Source organism: Pelecanus crispus, chromosome 11 (genome assembly GCF_030463565.1).
Source record: "Pelecanus crispus isolate bPelCri1 chromosome 11, bPelCri1.pri, whole genome shotgun sequence".
Lineage (NCBI taxonomy): Eukaryota > Metazoa > Chordata > Aves > Pelecaniformes > Pelecanidae > Pelecanus > Pelecanus crispus.
The window spans coordinates 6,198,973-6,217,486 of record NC_134653.1 but is presented as its reverse complement, the minus strand read 5'-3'; the positions used below and the strand labels follow the sequence as shown (position 1 = coordinate 6,217,486).

The following is an 18,514-nucleotide window of genomic DNA, read 5'->3' as shown; positions in this document are numbered from 1 at the left end:
ACGCTGGAGCAGGGGAAGAGTGTGAGGAGTCCTCCCCTGGGGAGGAAGGAGCGGCAGAGACGACGAGTGATGAACTGACTGCAAACCCCATTCCCCGACTGCCTGCGCTGCTCATGGGGAGGAGGGAGAGAATTCGGGAGTGAAATTGAGCCCAGGAAGAAGGGAGGGGTGGGGGGAAGGTGTTTTAAGATTTAGTTTTTATTTTCTCATTATCCTGCTCTGATTTGACTGGTAATAAATTAAACTGATTTCCCCGAGTCGAGCCTGTTTTGCCCATGATGGTAATTGCCGAGTGATCTCTCCCTGTCCTTATCTCGACCCACGAGCTTTTTGTTGTATTTTTCTCTCCCCTGTCCAGCTGAGGAGGGGAGTGACAGAGTGGCTTGGTGGGCACCTGGTGTCCAGCCAGGGTCAACCCACCACAATTGGCAAGAGAGAACCTCTGGGTAATCCAACAGAAACGAACCCGGTTCTTAGTCTGGAGACAAATTGGCCAGGACTGACCAATTCTCCGTCCTTAATGAACCAGGCACCAAAATATTTTTTGGGCCATGAGCCACATGAACAAGTACCATACACTTCAGGCAACTTTGGGCTGGAAGTGCCCCAGAGGATGTGGCATTGCCTCCAATGGGATCCCATCATCCTGCTCCAGACAGAGACCACATACCCTGGAAGCTGTTGGGAAGCTTTGATCGTTCCCGTCCAAGGATCACTCAAGCACCCCCAAAGACAAACCTTGCTACCGACATGTGGCACAGCAGCGACACCGGCTGCAGCTGCACGGTCCACACGGATGAGAACAGTGGTACGTAAAATCACCATGCTTTCCAGCTTGGAAAAACATTCAAAGAGGTTAAATCTGTGAATTAAATGCAGAATGCAGTTTGTCTTATTTGTTGAATGTTTCTCTAACATTGCAAAAACAAACCCAAATCTGTAATTGTGGAAAGGAACACTGGAAAGTGGTGCAAGCACTGGAGGAACCTCCCCAGCAGCCTCCTTGCTGACCCCCAGCCCTTCCCTCCACACTGCCTGGCTTGCAACAGCAAGTGATGGAGACCGACCTAAGACATAAGAAAGTATTTCTCTATTTTCAAAGCCTTCCCTTTGAAAAGCTAGCAGCTACCTGTTCCCATTCCCCAAAAATGCTTCATTTGCCTTTTTCCTTCCATCTTCTGCCTGTGAAGGAAGAGACATGTTATCACTGTGCTACTTGCATCCCGATTTCAGCCCCCTGCTCCCACAACTGCACACTTGCAGCAGGTGGTGATACGCACCATATTGCACAAAAGCAGCTCTTTTATGCGATGTCTTTGCTGCCATTTGGTGGGGACGGGGCCGCTGCTCCCACTCCAAATGTATTCTTGCTTCCTCCTCCATGTAAAGGCATCTAATTGCACAGCCTGTATCTCTAGGCACAGGCATGCAAGCTCTCCAGTGTAAAGCGTTGTAAAGCTCTCAACACCGTATGAAATGCTCTCCCCTGTCCTACTGTGGTAAATATGACTCATAACTGCACATCAATTATCTTCTCTTTCCAAAACATCACTAAGAACGAACCCAATTTTAAACATTCTGTAAGAATTTAGACCCAGTTCATCTGTTTCTCTTGTGTCCTATAGCCAGGTACATTTGAAGCTAATCCAAATTCCCTAGGTCAAGCCTCATTCGTGCTTGGTTATTCGTAACATCACCGCAAGGGGCTACAGGAGTATTTATTCATACCAAGAGCATTTTTAGAGGAGCACAGGTCAGGGCGGGGGGAGGAAATCTTTTTGTTGCTGGCATCTGTCAGTCTCCTAGGAGCCAAAGAGAGATCCTTCAGCGGCCGGGTAGAGGAGCATTCCCACGTCCTCTGAGCATCACACCCAGGCATCAGGTTAGCATGGTCTTACCTAGGCTAGGTATGCTTCCTGCAGACTGAAACACTTCAGACAGTGGAGGTTGCAGGAGTCCATCCTAAACTTCCTGCATTGCTAACACAGGTGATATATATTGATCATTACTAGAAATTTGTAAGTTTAGAGAGAGTCAAGATATGATCTAGTCAGTAAGGGAACTGGGGGCAGAGTGTCACAGTCTATGTCTACCTCGGGAGCACAACCTTCAGCAAGAGGTGATGGAAATTACAATGCCTCCCTTTGTTCTTACTGCACTCGAAGCACAAGAAGGCAGCAGAACTGGAAAATGCTTTTTTGTGTCCCATGCACTTCAACAGCCTACTTCAACATGCAGCCAAGAGCGGCAGAAGGGTCCTTACGGCTGCTCGTTTTTCTGCAACTGGTAATTTTTCTGGGGGCTCGTCTATAAAGCAGCTTACCATAGGCTAAAGGTACAGATATTGTCTTAGTCAATGATTTAATTTACTCTATGCAAGTTGGTGCCCAGACATTCTCACTTCTTAAGAATGATGGAGGCTTGTGGTCCCTAGGAACTGCTGAGTTAAAGCCATTCTTAAACTGTCAGAGCATCCACACACTAAAAATAGCTGTAAAAATCTACCTGTAGTGAAAGCAATGCTGGCTTGTGCAGAATACCTCAAGTGTAAGGCAGTGCCATGGACTGCTTCTCTTGATCAATTACTAACTTTCAGGACAGATCCAAAATGGGGAATCTCCTCAAAAAAATTAATAGTAATGGAGTTTTAAAATCTAGTTTGACCAAACAAAAAGTCTCAGATATGCAGAGACAGGCTCTGCTGCAGCATCAACCAGTTTTAAGAGGCACTCTTTTTCCACAGAGCAGGGACTGTCACCTTTAACAAATCATTAAGCCCTTCCGTGACTTGACTTCCTCATTTATATGACGGTTATTTTCAAGGTGCTCTCCCAAAACACAGCCACTGGCAAGTGTAAAAAGGAGGGGAGGAAACTAATGGCTCCCCGACTTGACAAGGTCATGCGGGTCTGAAGGAAGATGAAACGTGTGAAAGAAGAACGAACCCAAGACAATCCATTTTGCAGGACTGCCGGAGGACACGGAGCCAGACCTACTCTCCTTTTTGAAAGAAAAGAAACGCAAAGGACCGCAGTGGTTCTCAGAAAGGCTCGAGTCTGCCAAGAGATGCCACAGCATTCAGGTTCAAAATGCTATTTCGACAAGGTGTTTGCTTTGTCAGAAGATGATGTCCAGCCCTGTGACTGCTTCAGCAATCAGTGGTAGCTGATGCATGGAGCACATTAGCATCACCTCCAGAGAGAGCCTGTTTTCTCCCACATGAGTCACAGGTAAGATGCTACAATGACAGAAGAAGTCTGGGCAAGTGAAACATACGCCATTCTGGAGTGGCAGGAAAGCTCCAGTGACTTGAATTTGCTCCTTATGGACATCTAAAGCGAGCAGAGTAATCTTCTCACTGCTTCTTACAGTTGTCACTGAGAAAAAACTGTGCACAAAGGTTGGATGGCAGCAGAGAGGTAGAGAAAGCAGGCAGAATAAATCTGAAAATTAAAACGAAGTCTTCTGTACCTTGCACAAATGGGAGGAAATTTCTCTGTACAGTCCCCATCATCACAGAAACCCCTTCTGCTATGTAAAGAAGCAGTTTTACCTTTGAGGGGGAGAGGAAATTCGGCAGAGGAAGGCTAAAGCAAGATAAACATAAAGTGTGGATCAAAGAGAGAAAAAAACAGCAGGTAGAAAAGTGGAAAAGCACTGATGTGGGAAGCTGGGTGAGAGACAAGGAGAAACTGTTAACTGCTCAAATAAACATTTTATTGCATCCGCACATAAATTTTAAGCACTTTAAACACCGGGGTGACTGCTAAGTAACTCCCTTTGCAAGGAGCAGATTTGTGACTAACATGACAAGAATCAGCAATGCCCAATTTCCACTGCCAGCAGATGCGCTGCAGTTATCAGGTGCAGATAAGGTGACAATATTTGGTCAATGAGTTTTGAGGTCACCAGGAGCGCCCATGGTGGAACAAAAACACAGAACATATGGCATTTCATGTGCTGAAACTGTCAGACTCATAATTAACTGATTAGAGTACATATGGTGCTCACAGACAGTGTAAATCTCTCAATGTAAAAAATGCTGGAGACCATTGAAGGTGTCAGCATGAGTCTTCCTTGCAAATCTCTCTTCATTAAAGTTTCATATGGAGCCAAGTGTGTTGTAATAAAATCGCTATTAATGGAGTTATATTTATGATGATTTCTCTTTTGTGCAGCTGGATTTAACTTTTCAAACACTAAACTCCACATCAGAGCTTTTTCACAGTAGCTGCTGCATGCCCAGAAGCTTCTTGCTTTGTCATATTTACCTTGAAATTAGAAGTAATGGGAGCTGAGGTAGTAAAAGTTAACCAAGATTGGCAAGAAAACTTAATATTACCAGTAGCAAAACCAAAATTCAGGCCGTGATATAAATACAGCTCCAGTTCTGTTTGTTTTAAGCATTTATAGCAGGCTGGCCAGGGACAAACTCATTCCCTCTTCAGTTCCAAAACACACTTTTAAAAAGATGGTGAGTGCCACTTCATTAACCACATGAAATAGGCTGACACAGCCTGCTTGCTTTGCCAGCCACCATTTCAGATGGCATTTTTCTTTGCATCTCCCCCCTGCTTTACATTCAATACTCCGTAAAGTGCTTTCTTGAACCTCTCCAGCCAGATCAGCACTGGGGAGTAGGAGGTCGGGCTGGGGGCAAGCAGAACTGGGGAGGATAAAGCAATCATTTCTAGTCCCAGAACAGACTACGTGTTTGCATGTCCATGCATTAGAGAGCCAGCTTTTCTCATCAGTCATCAATGAAGGGGATTTAAAAAGTTCCCCATCGGTCTTTCTTTGTCTTCCAGTCCTCTGCCCCTTCAGGCTGTGACAGGACTAGTTCTTACACAGCGGCCCTGCATGTCTAAAGCGATCCAGGATGAAAGCATCCTTCTGTATTTCAGTTTCCGGAAAGGTGCCTGTAATCCAGGCGATGTCTGCGGTGCAGACGCAGCAGCGCTCCCAGCAGCTGTCCTGCCCAGCGAGGGCCGGGGAATGAGGGAGTCAGGCACGACTCGGCGTATCACCTACCTCCATCCTCCCAGCATACATTAATAAGCTACTCACACACAACCCTCCAGCGCTTACACACTCCTCTCTCATTCCCTGTGTTCTTTTTAAACGGCTTCCCACCTCCATTTATACATCAAGCAAAGAACTTATCAGAGACCTCATCTCCCTAATGAGTTAAAAGCTGTTGCCTCAGCCCAAAATCCTCCTAGTCCCACGCAGCTCCCTCCTCTTTCCTACTGCGTTATCACTGTCTTCACCAGAGAGCTTCCTGCCTCACACAGAGCTGCTGCTGGAATGGATGGGAAAATCTCAATTTTTTAGAGTAAAGAAAAATCCCTGTTAAGAACATCACTTTTCCCCCTCTATGGTTTGTTCAGAGGTCGGGCTGCTGGTAACAGATTAGGGCAGCCAGAAGAAACAAGAAAAAAAAAAAACTATCAAAGGGCTCTCTGCTAGGGAGCACAGAAAGAGATTTTGGTAAATTAAGCACTCAGTAGCAAAAAAGAAGGAAAAAAAAAACCTGTGATAAAAGAAGTCAGGGAGGAGAGACACGGTGCATGGTGTGAATTTTAAGGTTTATGAACAAAGCTGAAAAGTAGAAGCTACAAAACGTAATGCAAGAGGATGCATTTGCCTTAGAGGCTACAAGGGCTTTTTTAAACTCAGGATGCTCCTGGGCCACAGCGATACCTGCAGCCTCCCCAGCGGAGATGCAGCGCACAGGGACTGTGCAAGGGCTGCTCCTGCAAGAGCCACACAGCGTTCCCAGCGTACGCTGAGCTGCCAGCAGCACTCCTCTGTGGGCATAACTGTGGCTACCCGCAGTGGTATATCCTCTGTTAACTAGCCATCTTAATTGTTTTCCACTCTAACCAACTTAGCCTAGCAAAAAGTAATAGTGTCAGCCTGGCCTGTTCAGCTCAGCTCCATCACCCTCTCTCTGCAGCCTCCCCAGACCTTACCTCATCAGACTAGCTGTGCACATTGGTGCTTTGCTGCCACGTGCATGATGCTCACAGATGGGCTCTTCTCATTCTTCTGTGCTACTCTACAAGGTTGTGTACTGCCCTCCCAAGCCCATCCACACCAGGGGCTCCCAGGACGCCCTGAACCTTCTGCCATACTGACTTCCCTTTTCCCTTCCCTTCCCACCCCTCCCCATCAGAGACTTTCTTCCACATCTCAGAAACAACTGAGGCTCCAAGGTGCCTCATTCCTGCAGTCTCCTCTGTTTGTGAGATGAGTCATGCAGGTGTCAACATTTCTAAAATTTGTACAGAGGCTCAGCAGAGCTGGGAGGGTGCAGAGCATTGTGTTAGAAGTTATTAATAGCTGCTATCGACCAGTTCTTTGATCCACAGGCAGTTGATTACAGCTGCTGCTCCTGATGACGAGGCACCAGGAGTCCTGCCTGTACCTCAATTTCCCTCTCCAGTTTTCAGATTTTTACTGGAACAACAAACTTTCCCCCAAAATTTCAAAATAGATGGGATTCAGCAGTCAACACTGCAGTCAGAAAGGCAAACACAATCAAGTGAAGCGTAAAATTTTACTTTACAAGGGGAAGATATCAAGTCTTTGAATCTTGCTTCTAGCAAAGTCTTTGAAAGGCTTAAAGGTTAACATCACACAAAACAAACCTCCAGAGAACATAGCTCCTTTCTGAAACTTTGCATGTAGCCCTTAATCCATATCCATGAAAACAAAATTAGAATTTGTTCCCTATAAATAATTAGAGGGGTGTAGCAACTGGTTCCCACACTCTTCCATGCTTTCACCTGAAGAAGAAAAGGTAATTTGCTATTGCCCAAAGACACCATACACATTTGACCTATTCAGTGAAACAGTTTGGGAAATCTCCCTCCAACAACCCAGAGCCACTGCTGGAAACAACTAAGAAAACAGGATAAAATAGCCACCTATCACTTTATGTCAGTGTCGTCTAATCCTGCTCTGTCTGGTGGTAAGCAATATGGTGACCAAAAGACAACATAGAGAAACATTCTGAGACTGATAAACTCAGGCAAATTTCCATTTCATCTGATGTTACTAACTAACTTCTCTATCAACTTGCCCAAAACTTCGTAGAATTCCTTTTCTGAGAAACAGGGATGAAGTGGATCTATACCATGATACTGATCTATACCACACTATGCCACTCTGCTTGCCAAGGCTTTAAGGTCATTGGAGCCAGTATTGCCTGACTAAGTCCCCACCTATCAACACAACAAAAGAGCATCTTTAAGGATGCCAGAAGCAACAAAGAGGTTTGTGCACAGTGGGACAATCCACTATATGGCTTGAACATGAACCCAAGGAGAATCAATTTCTACAAGTTTTCCTCCATTTGAATTATGGCATCTATAAATCTATATGATGGTGGAACTAGGCATGAAGAAAGTAAAACTCACATACTTATGACTATTGTAAAGCCTATGTAATAAAACTGCCAAGCTTTAAGATCACAGACATATTCCAAATGTTTCAACTCATGACCATAAAATCCATTCCACTATGACAAAGTACAACAGAGAAGAGGGGAACTATTTGGTAAATGCATGTTAACATTTACCTCGTTACAGTCGCATTTCAGATTACAAATTTTCAAAAAGAGAACTAAAAATAAGGTAAGAATTCCTTCAAGAAATACTTCTATCTTTGGAAAGAATGTTTTTTCTTAGAGAAAACCTAGTAAAATGCATTCAGTAGAGTTACTGGTATTCTGGGGTTTTCAGGCCCAATGCCAGGAAGTGAAGAATTAACAGCAGACACATACCTTACTTCTTCAACCCTTAAAGTAAAGCTCTTATAAACACACGCTTACTTACAATGTGTACAGAAGAGCCTTGCTACACATGCGATATAGCGAATCACTTCAACTAGACCACAGAGAAGACACCACACCTGCTACATTTCCTTCCCCCTTTACTTGCCCTCTATACAACCCTTTAACCCGCAGGGACCAGTTGTCACTGCAGCCATGCAGTACAGCTGTGCCCAGCACAGAGCAGACTCATCACACCCAAAGATGATTATTCTTGGCTTCTGCCAGCTTTAGGTGCAGAATAACAACTTTTGGGTCTTATTGATCCTGGAATCTTGAAGTCTGAATTTTGCAAATCTGTCTTCTGCGAGAGCAGATCACATCACATTCAACCTTAAAGGTCTCAACTACTTCGCCCCTGGGGTTGGAGCATGATGCTTCTTTATTACCTCGAGCTCGGTGTTATGAGCATGTAGCTTCTGCACCATCTCCTCGGCCTCACGCATACGCCGGTTCAGCTGGGGCGAGTGCTCCGAAGGGGTCAGCTCGCTGTCGTACGACTCCAGAATTGCTCGCATCCCATCACGCTCCTGTCAGGAAGAACAAAAACCACCTTTAGGGATAAAGCCCCTGACCTCGCTCCAAGGAGAAGGTTCCCAGAACAATATTCTGTATTTTTGCCCATTGTTCTTTTACACGGCAAAGAAACTCTGATGGATATACACTCATCATCTTCATATTGGCATCAATCCACAGATGAACACACAGTTCTAATAAAATAAATGTTGCTGCTCTGAAAACTGAAAAATTAGACTGTCTTGTGTAAATAAAACCACATATTCCTTGCAGGAAAGCAACGTGCATACACTCTAACAAGCAGATGGCAACTGAAACCAGAGCCTGCCTTCTTTTTAGAGACATTATTCTAATTCAACATGGCTGAATTGCTTTCTTCAGCAAAATATTTGGTGTAGTACTTGACATTTTTTGTGCCAAAGAGTTCCAGCAATGAACGAACAGAATTGTCACAACAGAAATGAAACAGATTTGACAATGAACAAAGTGGCTGAAAGCAAATATCCTCTAAATGGTATGTGACTTATCACTCATTAAACACTGCAACACTCAGTGTTTATAATAAATATTTTTTCAGAGGTTAATATCTCACAGACAAGGTGTTTGGCTGACTTCACTCTTTGCTGGCAATTATAACCAAGCATTTGCAGAGCCAGATGAAAAGAAGAATCCCTCTCCCCTCCCTGAGAGCATTCACGCTCCCAAGTATAAAGCTGGGGCTGAAAGCTAAAGGTTAAAACTTTGTGTGGGCCCCTGGGTTGAAGTATTTCCTAATGCATTCCCAACTTCACACAGCACCCAACACCTACCTGCAAGGCATTGATGGAGAAGAAGAATGGGGACAAAAGGCTGAAAATTTCAACAAGTCAGGTGTGTTTTAAGGAGATTGCTCTTTACATGCATATATGTATATGCATACAGGGATTAGTCAGCTGATGAAGTATTTTATCTTTTGACTGCACGGAAGAACCTTGATGTTTGTAAGGCTACAGAAGAGGGTCAAAGAAGCACAGGCCCCTGGCATAAACCCAAAGAGCAAAACTCCGAGGAAATCCGCCAAGTGCTGCCTCCCTTTTGCTGCTGAAGTTTGCTACCTCGCCCTGTTACAGAAATGCACAAGCACTCTGGACAAACCACTTCTCTCGTGTGAATTCTGCTATCACAAACATCCAAAATACTATTAGGAGATCACTCAGCTTCATAGCTGTGCAGTTCACATCCAGACCAGGCCACTGAACCTGAAGCACTTCATAAACCCAGCTTGGCCATGCTGAAATACTTCACGGGGATCCTGCTCTCTTGGGGAAATCAGGAGTTGCCAGGGTAGGAAAAAAGGTCCTTTTCCTCACAGCCCCAGATGAAAAAGGCTGTATTTCAGATAGTGAAGGTGATGCTAACCGCTCAGCCGAGCAAGCCTGTATGCAAAGGTTATCTCCTCCTTCAAATTCTAAAGGTCAGAGACTGAACGTGGATAGCAAGTGTACATGTGGGGAAGGGAAGGAAGATCCAAATTCAAGGTGTGAAAATAAGACAAGGGGCGCTGCCAGAGGTACAGCGTGTGTTCAGAGCATGTCATGGATTGAAAGGACAGCCAGGATGGCTGGGTTGGTCAGCAGGTAAAAAGACCCCAAGACCAAAGGACGGCCTGAGGCTACAAGAAGTGGGTTAATAAAATAATAAAGAAAAACAGGTTTTAACATAAATAGTACCGGAAGCTATTACTAGCTCCTTGCTCAGGCCTGACTGAAGAGAAATATTTTTCCAAGGAAAGAACAGTTTTGCCATAGTTTAGAAAGAATTATTCATCTGACAGACATATATAAAGAAATACTTCCACGTTACTGCAGAAGAAAACCCAAACCCAGCCACACCACACCTGCCTTGTAATGAACTTGTTTAGCAAAAAGGCAGCAGTACAGCATCGCTCCATCCTCCTCCTCCTCCTCCGACGTACACACACATCACCCAGTCTGCCCAGCACACTCTCCAAAAGGCAAACTGCTTTTGCTCCCATGAGCTTCATTCCCCATTTATTGCAGAATCATTGTCTACAGCACAGAAGACAACGTGATGATGGTGTTTAGTGAAGGTATTGGTTTGATCCTGGCGCGTTGTTGCAATTAGATCTGCAATTACCACATCCTCGCTCTTTCTCTGTAGTCCTAGCTCCTCCGCTATCCTAATTTTCTACAAAGCATCTTTCATCGATGTGGAAATTTAACACTGCAATGTTCTCTCCATTACAGCAGGGCAGTCCCCAAATCCTTAGCATTTCTTCCAACAGCAAACAGGACCCCTGGCAATTCCCATCACACCTGGCTTCCAATTAACTGCTGAACATTAGGTCATTCGAGTCATCCCCAGCAAGATCCTAGCAGTTCCCTGACCTGTTTAGCTGCAAGGAGGACAAACTTCTGCTTTCATGTTAGGATGGGAAAACTGCATGGGAGCAGGACATCCCGACAGGCTGTCTTTCCCCTAAAATGAACTATAGACCTTGCCCTTGAAAGCCTTTCTCTTAAAGGAAGAGTAAACTCAAGAAAAAACACGCGCAGTAAAAACAGCATAAGCTGTATTGGGATAAAAGGTGCTGAAAAGCTGAAATAAAGGGCGATACAATTAAACACTTGATCCTGGAGTTTAGTTCTCCTCTTTAATTATTTCTAAATATTAATACTGTAATGAAATCAATTCTCAGCTTCCAACAAGTGGTCCCCAGCTCCATTTTTTAAATTTCTCCCCATCAAGAGCACTTACTGAAAGATTTTCCCTCCCTCCTAAAGATCTTGTTAGTTTGGCAGGAAACAGAAGTTCTTGTTGAGAAGTCCTCTGTCTAAAAAGATTCTCTAAAATGTAATCCTAATTTAGTAATTGCTGCAATATCTCCTCATCCCACATGACAGGATATTCCCCAAGCCCCATCAAAAACTTTCCCAGGGACTTTCAGATGCCCTTTTCTAACCTTTTTCCAACACCTCTGCTTCCCTGCTTTCTATCAGGAGAGTATTCATTAGAATTACTAAAAAGCGGTTCCTCTGGGAATTTCCAAAATTTACCCAGCGCAGGGCATCTCTGCTAACTCACGATGGACCTTAGACTGGCACACTTCCAGGTGCTCTTCACCTCGACCAGCTTCAAATCAACACCAGAACAGAAATGCAGCTTACTCTACACATGCCCTAAAAACAGCATAATTGGCTTTGATGTTCATTAAAAACCCAGGAAATTAATGCCCCACAGCAAACTCTGGTGCTGCAGCTTGCAGCTGTGTTTGAGGAGACGTAAGTTTGAAAAAGAGGAAGGATAGTGATTTTTTTGAAAGGTTGAACAGTTTCCCTTCCTTCTGCCAGCAATAGCCAATTCACCAAAAGAGTATGTCGTCTACTATTGCACAAGTAACTAAAAAGAAAACATATGTTTTATAATCTTAACCACAAACTAGAACTAATCCCATGAAAATCTGCTATAGGATGGCACCTTTGCAAAATGCTTTCCCTAAGATCAAGCTTCTCTCCAGTCCTCCCACCAGCTCCTCTATTCCCTGTAAAGCCAAAATTCGACCTGGCTAGCGAGTACCTCGAAGCTAAGGGAGTTTCCTTCCCCAGCATTCACACATCAGAGGGCTACCAGAAACAACAGTAATAGAAGTGGGCTCCTCCAGGACTTTTGGGTTAATTTTAGGGAAAGACCCGAGAACTGTTCACATAAGCACCATCATCATCACCATCCCTACCAACAACCCCCACGTCGCTGAAGCAGTGCTACTGCGTGACTCCAAGGGCAGCCCAGGGCTTCAGATATATGGGCACTGAGGAGTATGAGAGTGACTCCCAGCTGTGTATTGGAAAGCAGCTGAAGAGTAAAATATAGCCAAAAAAAAAAAAAAAAAGCCATCTGACCTTATATACATACATATAAACTCAGGCCCTATTCCTGCTGATGCTTGTTAGCCCCTCCTCAAACATACATACACACAATTCACCACAGACTTTCTAATTAGTTGAAGAAAAGAAAAATCAATAAGAAAGAAATTAAAGTTACAAATCTAACTGAAGTCAGTCACACACCCAGGGAAAATTTGTTCCTGGGGTAAAGTTTATCTAGTGTCATAATTTTATTGAAATCCTATATCTTCCTATTGACTTTTATCGTTTCAAGCTGGATGCCAGAGTTATCATTATTAGAGTCTCAGTGTTGCTTGAAGGCCTGAGGTTTGGGGTTTTTTTTTTCCTTTTATAAACAAGCTGTAATTGTCTGGTTTATTGATCAATAAATCTTTCAAGTGCCTCTCTTCACCCGGCTTCTGTTCTGGTAAGTCTCCTGCACCATTCTCTGAAAGAAAATATAGGGTTGTTGTTTTTTAAAGAACAGATTGTTTTGTCATTAGCAATGAAAGAGCAGGAATTGTGCCGGTCGGTTCCGATAATGGCTTTTTAATGACAGATTCTAGTCACAGTAAAATCTGCTTTATTTCCACACGAGTGAACTTCAACTATTAATCCACAACCCAAACGCACAGCTCACTTGCTCTCTCACTTCGGCATGGGTTAGAGCCTGGCAGAGGAGACAGACTTTGTAAAGTGGAATCATAATGATATTTCCCACTTGGTGTTTTTTTGATGGTACAGAAATATTCCTGTTCCTAGCGCTAGATGAGCTTTTTGTTTAATTAATGATAATTTTTGGAGAATGTTAATAGACTGCTTCATTATAGAAAATCAGTGGCAAGATTTCCCCCTCCTCTTCCTCTCCAGACTCCTAACTCCAAATTAGTCGTAATAAGAGAAAATTTCGAGACTGAGGAAAGAATATGGAGCTTCAACATCAAACAGATGCTATTTGCAATCAGGTATAATTTAGCTAACTATTCCTTGTAAAAACACAAATAAAAGAGAAAGATGACTGTGTAAAAGAGGCCTATGCTTTCTTGCTTTAAGCTATACAAACACATACACAGAAAGAGGGAGATGGTAACTGGGGCTTGACCAGATGTTTAACATTAGTAAAAACAGCAGTGCGAGGTGTGGAAACATAAGCCAAAATATGGTCAGAAATAACTGAAAGAATACTTAAATTATCAGGATATATCTAAATATATAAAATATATAAATATATCAGGACCAATTGACAAAAATATATCCTTAAGATACTTTAAAAATTAGTCATGGTAATCTCTGCTCCACGAGCAACTATCTTCAATGAACTCATGGATGGCAGGACAGACCCTAAAATTAGGACAGAGGAACAGATCCAACCTTTTAAAAGAAGGATGGAGGAGGAGAGACAGACTCTGGCAATTATAAATTACTTCAACATTTTGGTATCTCATAAAATACTTGAAGAAAACATTAACAATCAAATTGCAAGCAGCTACAGAAGAATTAGGGACAAAAAACAATCAACTGAGCCTTAATATGAATAATATCAAACCAGCCTAATTTCCTTCTTTGACAGGTAACTTGTCTGCTGAATAAAGTCAAACAATAAACGTGATAAATCTCAACTCCAGTGATGTGTTTATCAAAGAGGAGGATTACAATTCAGCAACATCTCTGTAATTTAGAGAAATGAATTTGTATCAAGGTGATGAAATTCATGAAAGCAAAGCACAGAGCCCTACGTGTTGTGTCACAACGCGGACCCCAGGTACCATTAACAGGCTGCAGCGCCAGCTGGCATCTCCCCCTTCCCAAAGCCGCTCGTTTGCACGCACCTCACGGGAAACACGGGCATCCCCCTTCGAGCTCACGGGGATCCAGGCAGCTGCCCTACACACCACGGAAAAGCATTACTGGGCTACTGACAATTAACAGGTTCTGCCCCAATCTGACGGCTGGAGGAACTATAAGGAATTGATACATTGTCAAGCCTTAATTTGTAATTAGGTCCCTCTCCTCAAAGACTATGTTCACATCCCATTGCCTTATGGAAAATGGGGGGGGGGGGGGGAGTAAAAACAAAGTGACAGCAAGACCCAAGAAACAGGGCCTGAAGGCAGGGCTGTGGCTAAAGGCACATTTGGCTAGACTTTGCTACGACGGGAACGCATCTAAGGCAGCTGCATGCCCTCAACTGCTGACCCTCTTAGGGCGCTGCTAACAAGAGCTAACAAGAGTCTTCCAGAACAGACAAAAAAACCCCAAGAGTCCTATGCCAATTAAAACCAGCAAAAATTAAATTACCAGACACTTTTCAAATCCTCCTTGTCTACAGTAGCATCTACTATCACCAGAAGACAAATGGTTCCCCTTTCTCTTATCACCCTTAACTTTTGTACTAATCCATCTTTAAACCAAAATTTTCTGTTTCCAAACCTCTAAATAGCTTCATTCTCAGCTACAGCCATTTCCCAACATTTCTCTCTGTGGCTGACCTATTTTCACATTACTTTGCAAATTAGAACTGACTGCAGACACATATGTATATTCACACCATTGACTTTCTACTCAAGACCTCAATTAAAACAGCATTTACAAAAAAGCCTGTTAACTCCATAAAAATAAAAACATCCAGCAGATTTCACTACCCTTGCACTGACAAGAAGGAGGTTAGAGAATGTTTTTTCAAAATATTCTTACCTCTCAAATGTGACTTTCTATATATCAACCCTGTGCTTGCATTTTTGCCCCTCAAGCCAATATAAGGCAGGAGTCGAAAGATGGATTTAACCTATAAAGAAGCCCTTCAGATGTACTGCTCCCTACAACCAAGGCTTCTCCAACAAAAATAAAATATTTGTAAGTCCAAATACCTCCCATCCCTGTCTAACCTGAATAGGCAGAAGAAAGGTCAGAAAGACTGATGTACTCTGTAACCACAAGTGCACAGTACACCAGGAATTAAGCATTCCTATCTCTCCCATCCTTTCTCTGCAGCTGATGGTTTTCATCACTTTTTCTGACACTCCCATAACGGAGCCATTTTCTTGCTAGGAAAGGTACCGTATCATTAAGGTTGAACAGCAGTTTTCCACCCAAGGTTGGAAGCCTGGAGAAAGCCACCAGGGGAAACTGCGGTGAGAAGTGGACACAACCAGGCAGACAGCCCAAGAAAGAAGATCAAAGGCTAATTTTAGTTGCTGGAACAAGGCATTCAGAGATACTCTTAGCTTCCCAACCATCATTTCTTAAATTTTGGAGAGACTCTCCAATCTGACTGCTCTTTTGGCAAACAGTCAGCAGGCAGCTTTAAATGCACACCTACAAATACCTGCGTTTCTTACATGCTCTTATATTCCGTAAGTTTTTCTCCAGATTTATAGTTCTTCCTTTCTAGCTCTTGTCCCTCACCTCCAATGCTTCTCTACAGAGGGCTCAGCTTGTCTTATATCCTGGCAATGGACCAGAGCAAATAAATCCACTGTAACTCTTTTAATCTCTCTCTGATAAATCCCCTGCTTACTATCTTCAGGAAAATTGTGCATGGTCTCTAAAAGCCTCATTTTCCTTATAGCACGTACATATGCCAGCTGACAAGCAATCATACAACTGACACTGCAGCAAACTAAATATTATCTGACTAAAATACCCCTGGGGTCCTCTTGCTTCACAGTGAGTTTAACATGTTTAGTTATGTTTCCTAGCCTCCTGCTGCCATGAAATAATTTTATGATTTTTCTTCATTTAACTCCCTTCTACTGGAACGCTCACCACTGCCTATCTCTAGCACAGGCTTGTTTTTCTATATCTCGGTGTATTTCTCATCTCTTCATTCAAAAAACCCTCCACTTTCTACCATTTCTCTTAGCCCTGCTGCTCAACCGCTGGCAATCTTGCATAAGCGTAAAGCTGCTTTATTCACCTGCCTCAGCACAGGGCCACTCTCTGTCTGACACCGGTATCTGACACCATGCATGCAGTTCACATTTGAAAAACAGTCATTTCTTTTTTTAAAAAAAAAAAAAAATAATACCACCATACCCTCTTCAACCTAGCCACTAGCTTACCATTGCTGGCAGAAGGAAGGCATACAACTGACAAGGAAATGTATCCATCCTGACTTACTGGCAATAGAAAACTAATATTTTATTCATCTATTAAAAAAAAAAAAAAAAAGAAAAAGCCATATTCAACCTTGGAAAGAAAGTTTTTGTGAGGGTGCATGAGATTTTTCTGTTCTGCCAGTGTCTACAGCACATAAAAATTCAGCCCTGTGTTCATTCCTTACCCTCAGATTTCTTTTTCCTCCTGCCTACTAAATAACCCAGATATTGGCCTCTATATCTCTTAACAGCCAGTTTCCTGCAGTTTTAACCGCTTAAATATCATTAACTTGGGAGAAAAGTAAACTGAACTGTACTTTAAGCCGGTGCAGTTATCGCTGCAAAAATAAAGGAGGAGGAATCACACCACCACCTGGGCTCTGCTCCTGGGCTATTCAGGCTAAACCAGAACTGAAGCAGGAAGGCAAATCTCTCGTATCAGATTTTGAGGACAGAAAAATCAGAGACCTGAGCTCATCCGATCAGCTCAACATAGCACATTCCATTGAACTTGAAAAGTCATTTCTTGGTCCCCTTATGATGTGTCAAAAACACTAGAAATAACGGCAGCTGTGGCTTTTTGAAAAAGGCAAAGAAAAAGGACTTTTAGCTAATGCTTCAGAATATTCTGCCCTGATACATGACCTGACTGCTTTATTAGAAAATATTAATAATTTCCCATATTTTTCTTAATTCACAAAACAGTCCCTCTACTACCTCCAGGGTATAAAATATCAGCGACTTCAGTAAGAGTTTCAGAAATTATACACCAAGTTATCTCCTAGGTCACCCATAGCATATCTGCATTATTTTTAAAGGATTCTCGCGGGCAGAGGGGACACAGCTCCTTGCCCTCGCGGCCCAGCGACAGCTCCTTAGGAAGAGGACGCCGCGCAGGGAAGACTGCAAACTCTGGCTGCGTATCTGCTGCAGTAGAACTGTCAGGCAAGCGAGTCAAGCAACGCGCACCGTAACACACATGAAGCCTACAGACAGACACCCACAGCACCTGCGCTGCAATTCATCACACCACGCCTGACCAGATTTGCAAGCCATAGGGTTGGATGCGTCTATCCAAAAGGCCCTTCTGCCCACTATACATCGGGGTTAAAATGTTTTCACTTATCTATAACAACTGTTAAAAACTTCCTTCAATTACTATCCCATAACTACTAGGGAACTGCCCAGAAGCCCACAAAATTCACAGATCCACCCCGATGTAGAATACAGAGGGTAAAAAACCCAAAGAGCCCACGCACACAATACCACATCTGGTGCCTACCCAGCCCTGATGCTCAAGTTGACGACCAAAACCATAAAGCATTTTGTTAAGTACAGAAGGCACAGTGTGCAACTTCCATACTACATAAGCCATCTGTAAGGCAAAAGAATACATAAACGTATTCTTCTTGAAATAATAACAACCATAAAGGGCCATTTCCCACCCAAGCCTTGCTCCCTGTAGTAAGACTGGGCTAGCTTAAGGGACAGCTTCTTTAATCACACCAAATAATTTATCTAGACAAAGCAATAATAAACCATTACTTTGAACTAAGATTTACTTGGATGTGGTCAAAATACTAATTTCACATTACACAACACGCGTTTCACATTACCCACACGATGTGGATTACATGTTTTAGCCTGTACCCTTTGAAAATGTAAATGAACAATCATTTTAACACTTTACGTACATAAGCCAACTAAAAAGGTTAAAAACACAAACTGCACCAAGCAACACCTCCCCAGCTTTTTTTTAAGATCAGTTTATTCTCCCAAGCCAGAGCACAGTTCAGACAACACCCACACAACACGTGTCATTGCCTTAATCAGGAGCCATCTTCAGGGCTTGCTCTCAGACAGCACGTAAACACCATGAAGCTCAGCTACTCTTTAACCTCGTGAACCGCACTTCTGAAAGAGTTTTCTGCATTTGAAAAAGAAAGTGTGCCACATGGGTGCTCTGGATTGCAGCTTCGTGAGTAGAGGGCTGGCATATGCTGGCCCCTGAATCCAGTACAAATGTCAGTGCAGGCTGGCAGAGAAGACCACAAATGGTGTTCTTCCATTAACCCCTCTGTGTCTGGGTCCCGCTCCTCGAGACCCAGACACGGTGAAGAACAAAATTGGATGCTTAAGAGCCAGGTACAAGGACCATATCAGGCAGGTACAAGATTATG

General features: G+C 43.2%; 1 protein-coding gene across 1 annotated transcript in view; it reads right to left on the bottom strand.

Moving 5' to 3' along the window:
* MAD1L1 (mitotic arrest deficient 1 like 1) overlaps positions 1 to 18,514 on the bottom strand; it is a 383,288-nt gene that overhangs the window by 212,096 nt on the left and 152,678 nt on the right. Inside the window, exon 11 of the mRNA XM_075718490.1 lies at positions 8,227 to 8,367. Coding sequence (XP_075574605.1) covers positions 8,227 to 8,367 — 141 coding nt within the window. The remainder of the gene's footprint in view (positions 1 to 8,226; positions 8,368 to 18,514) is intronic.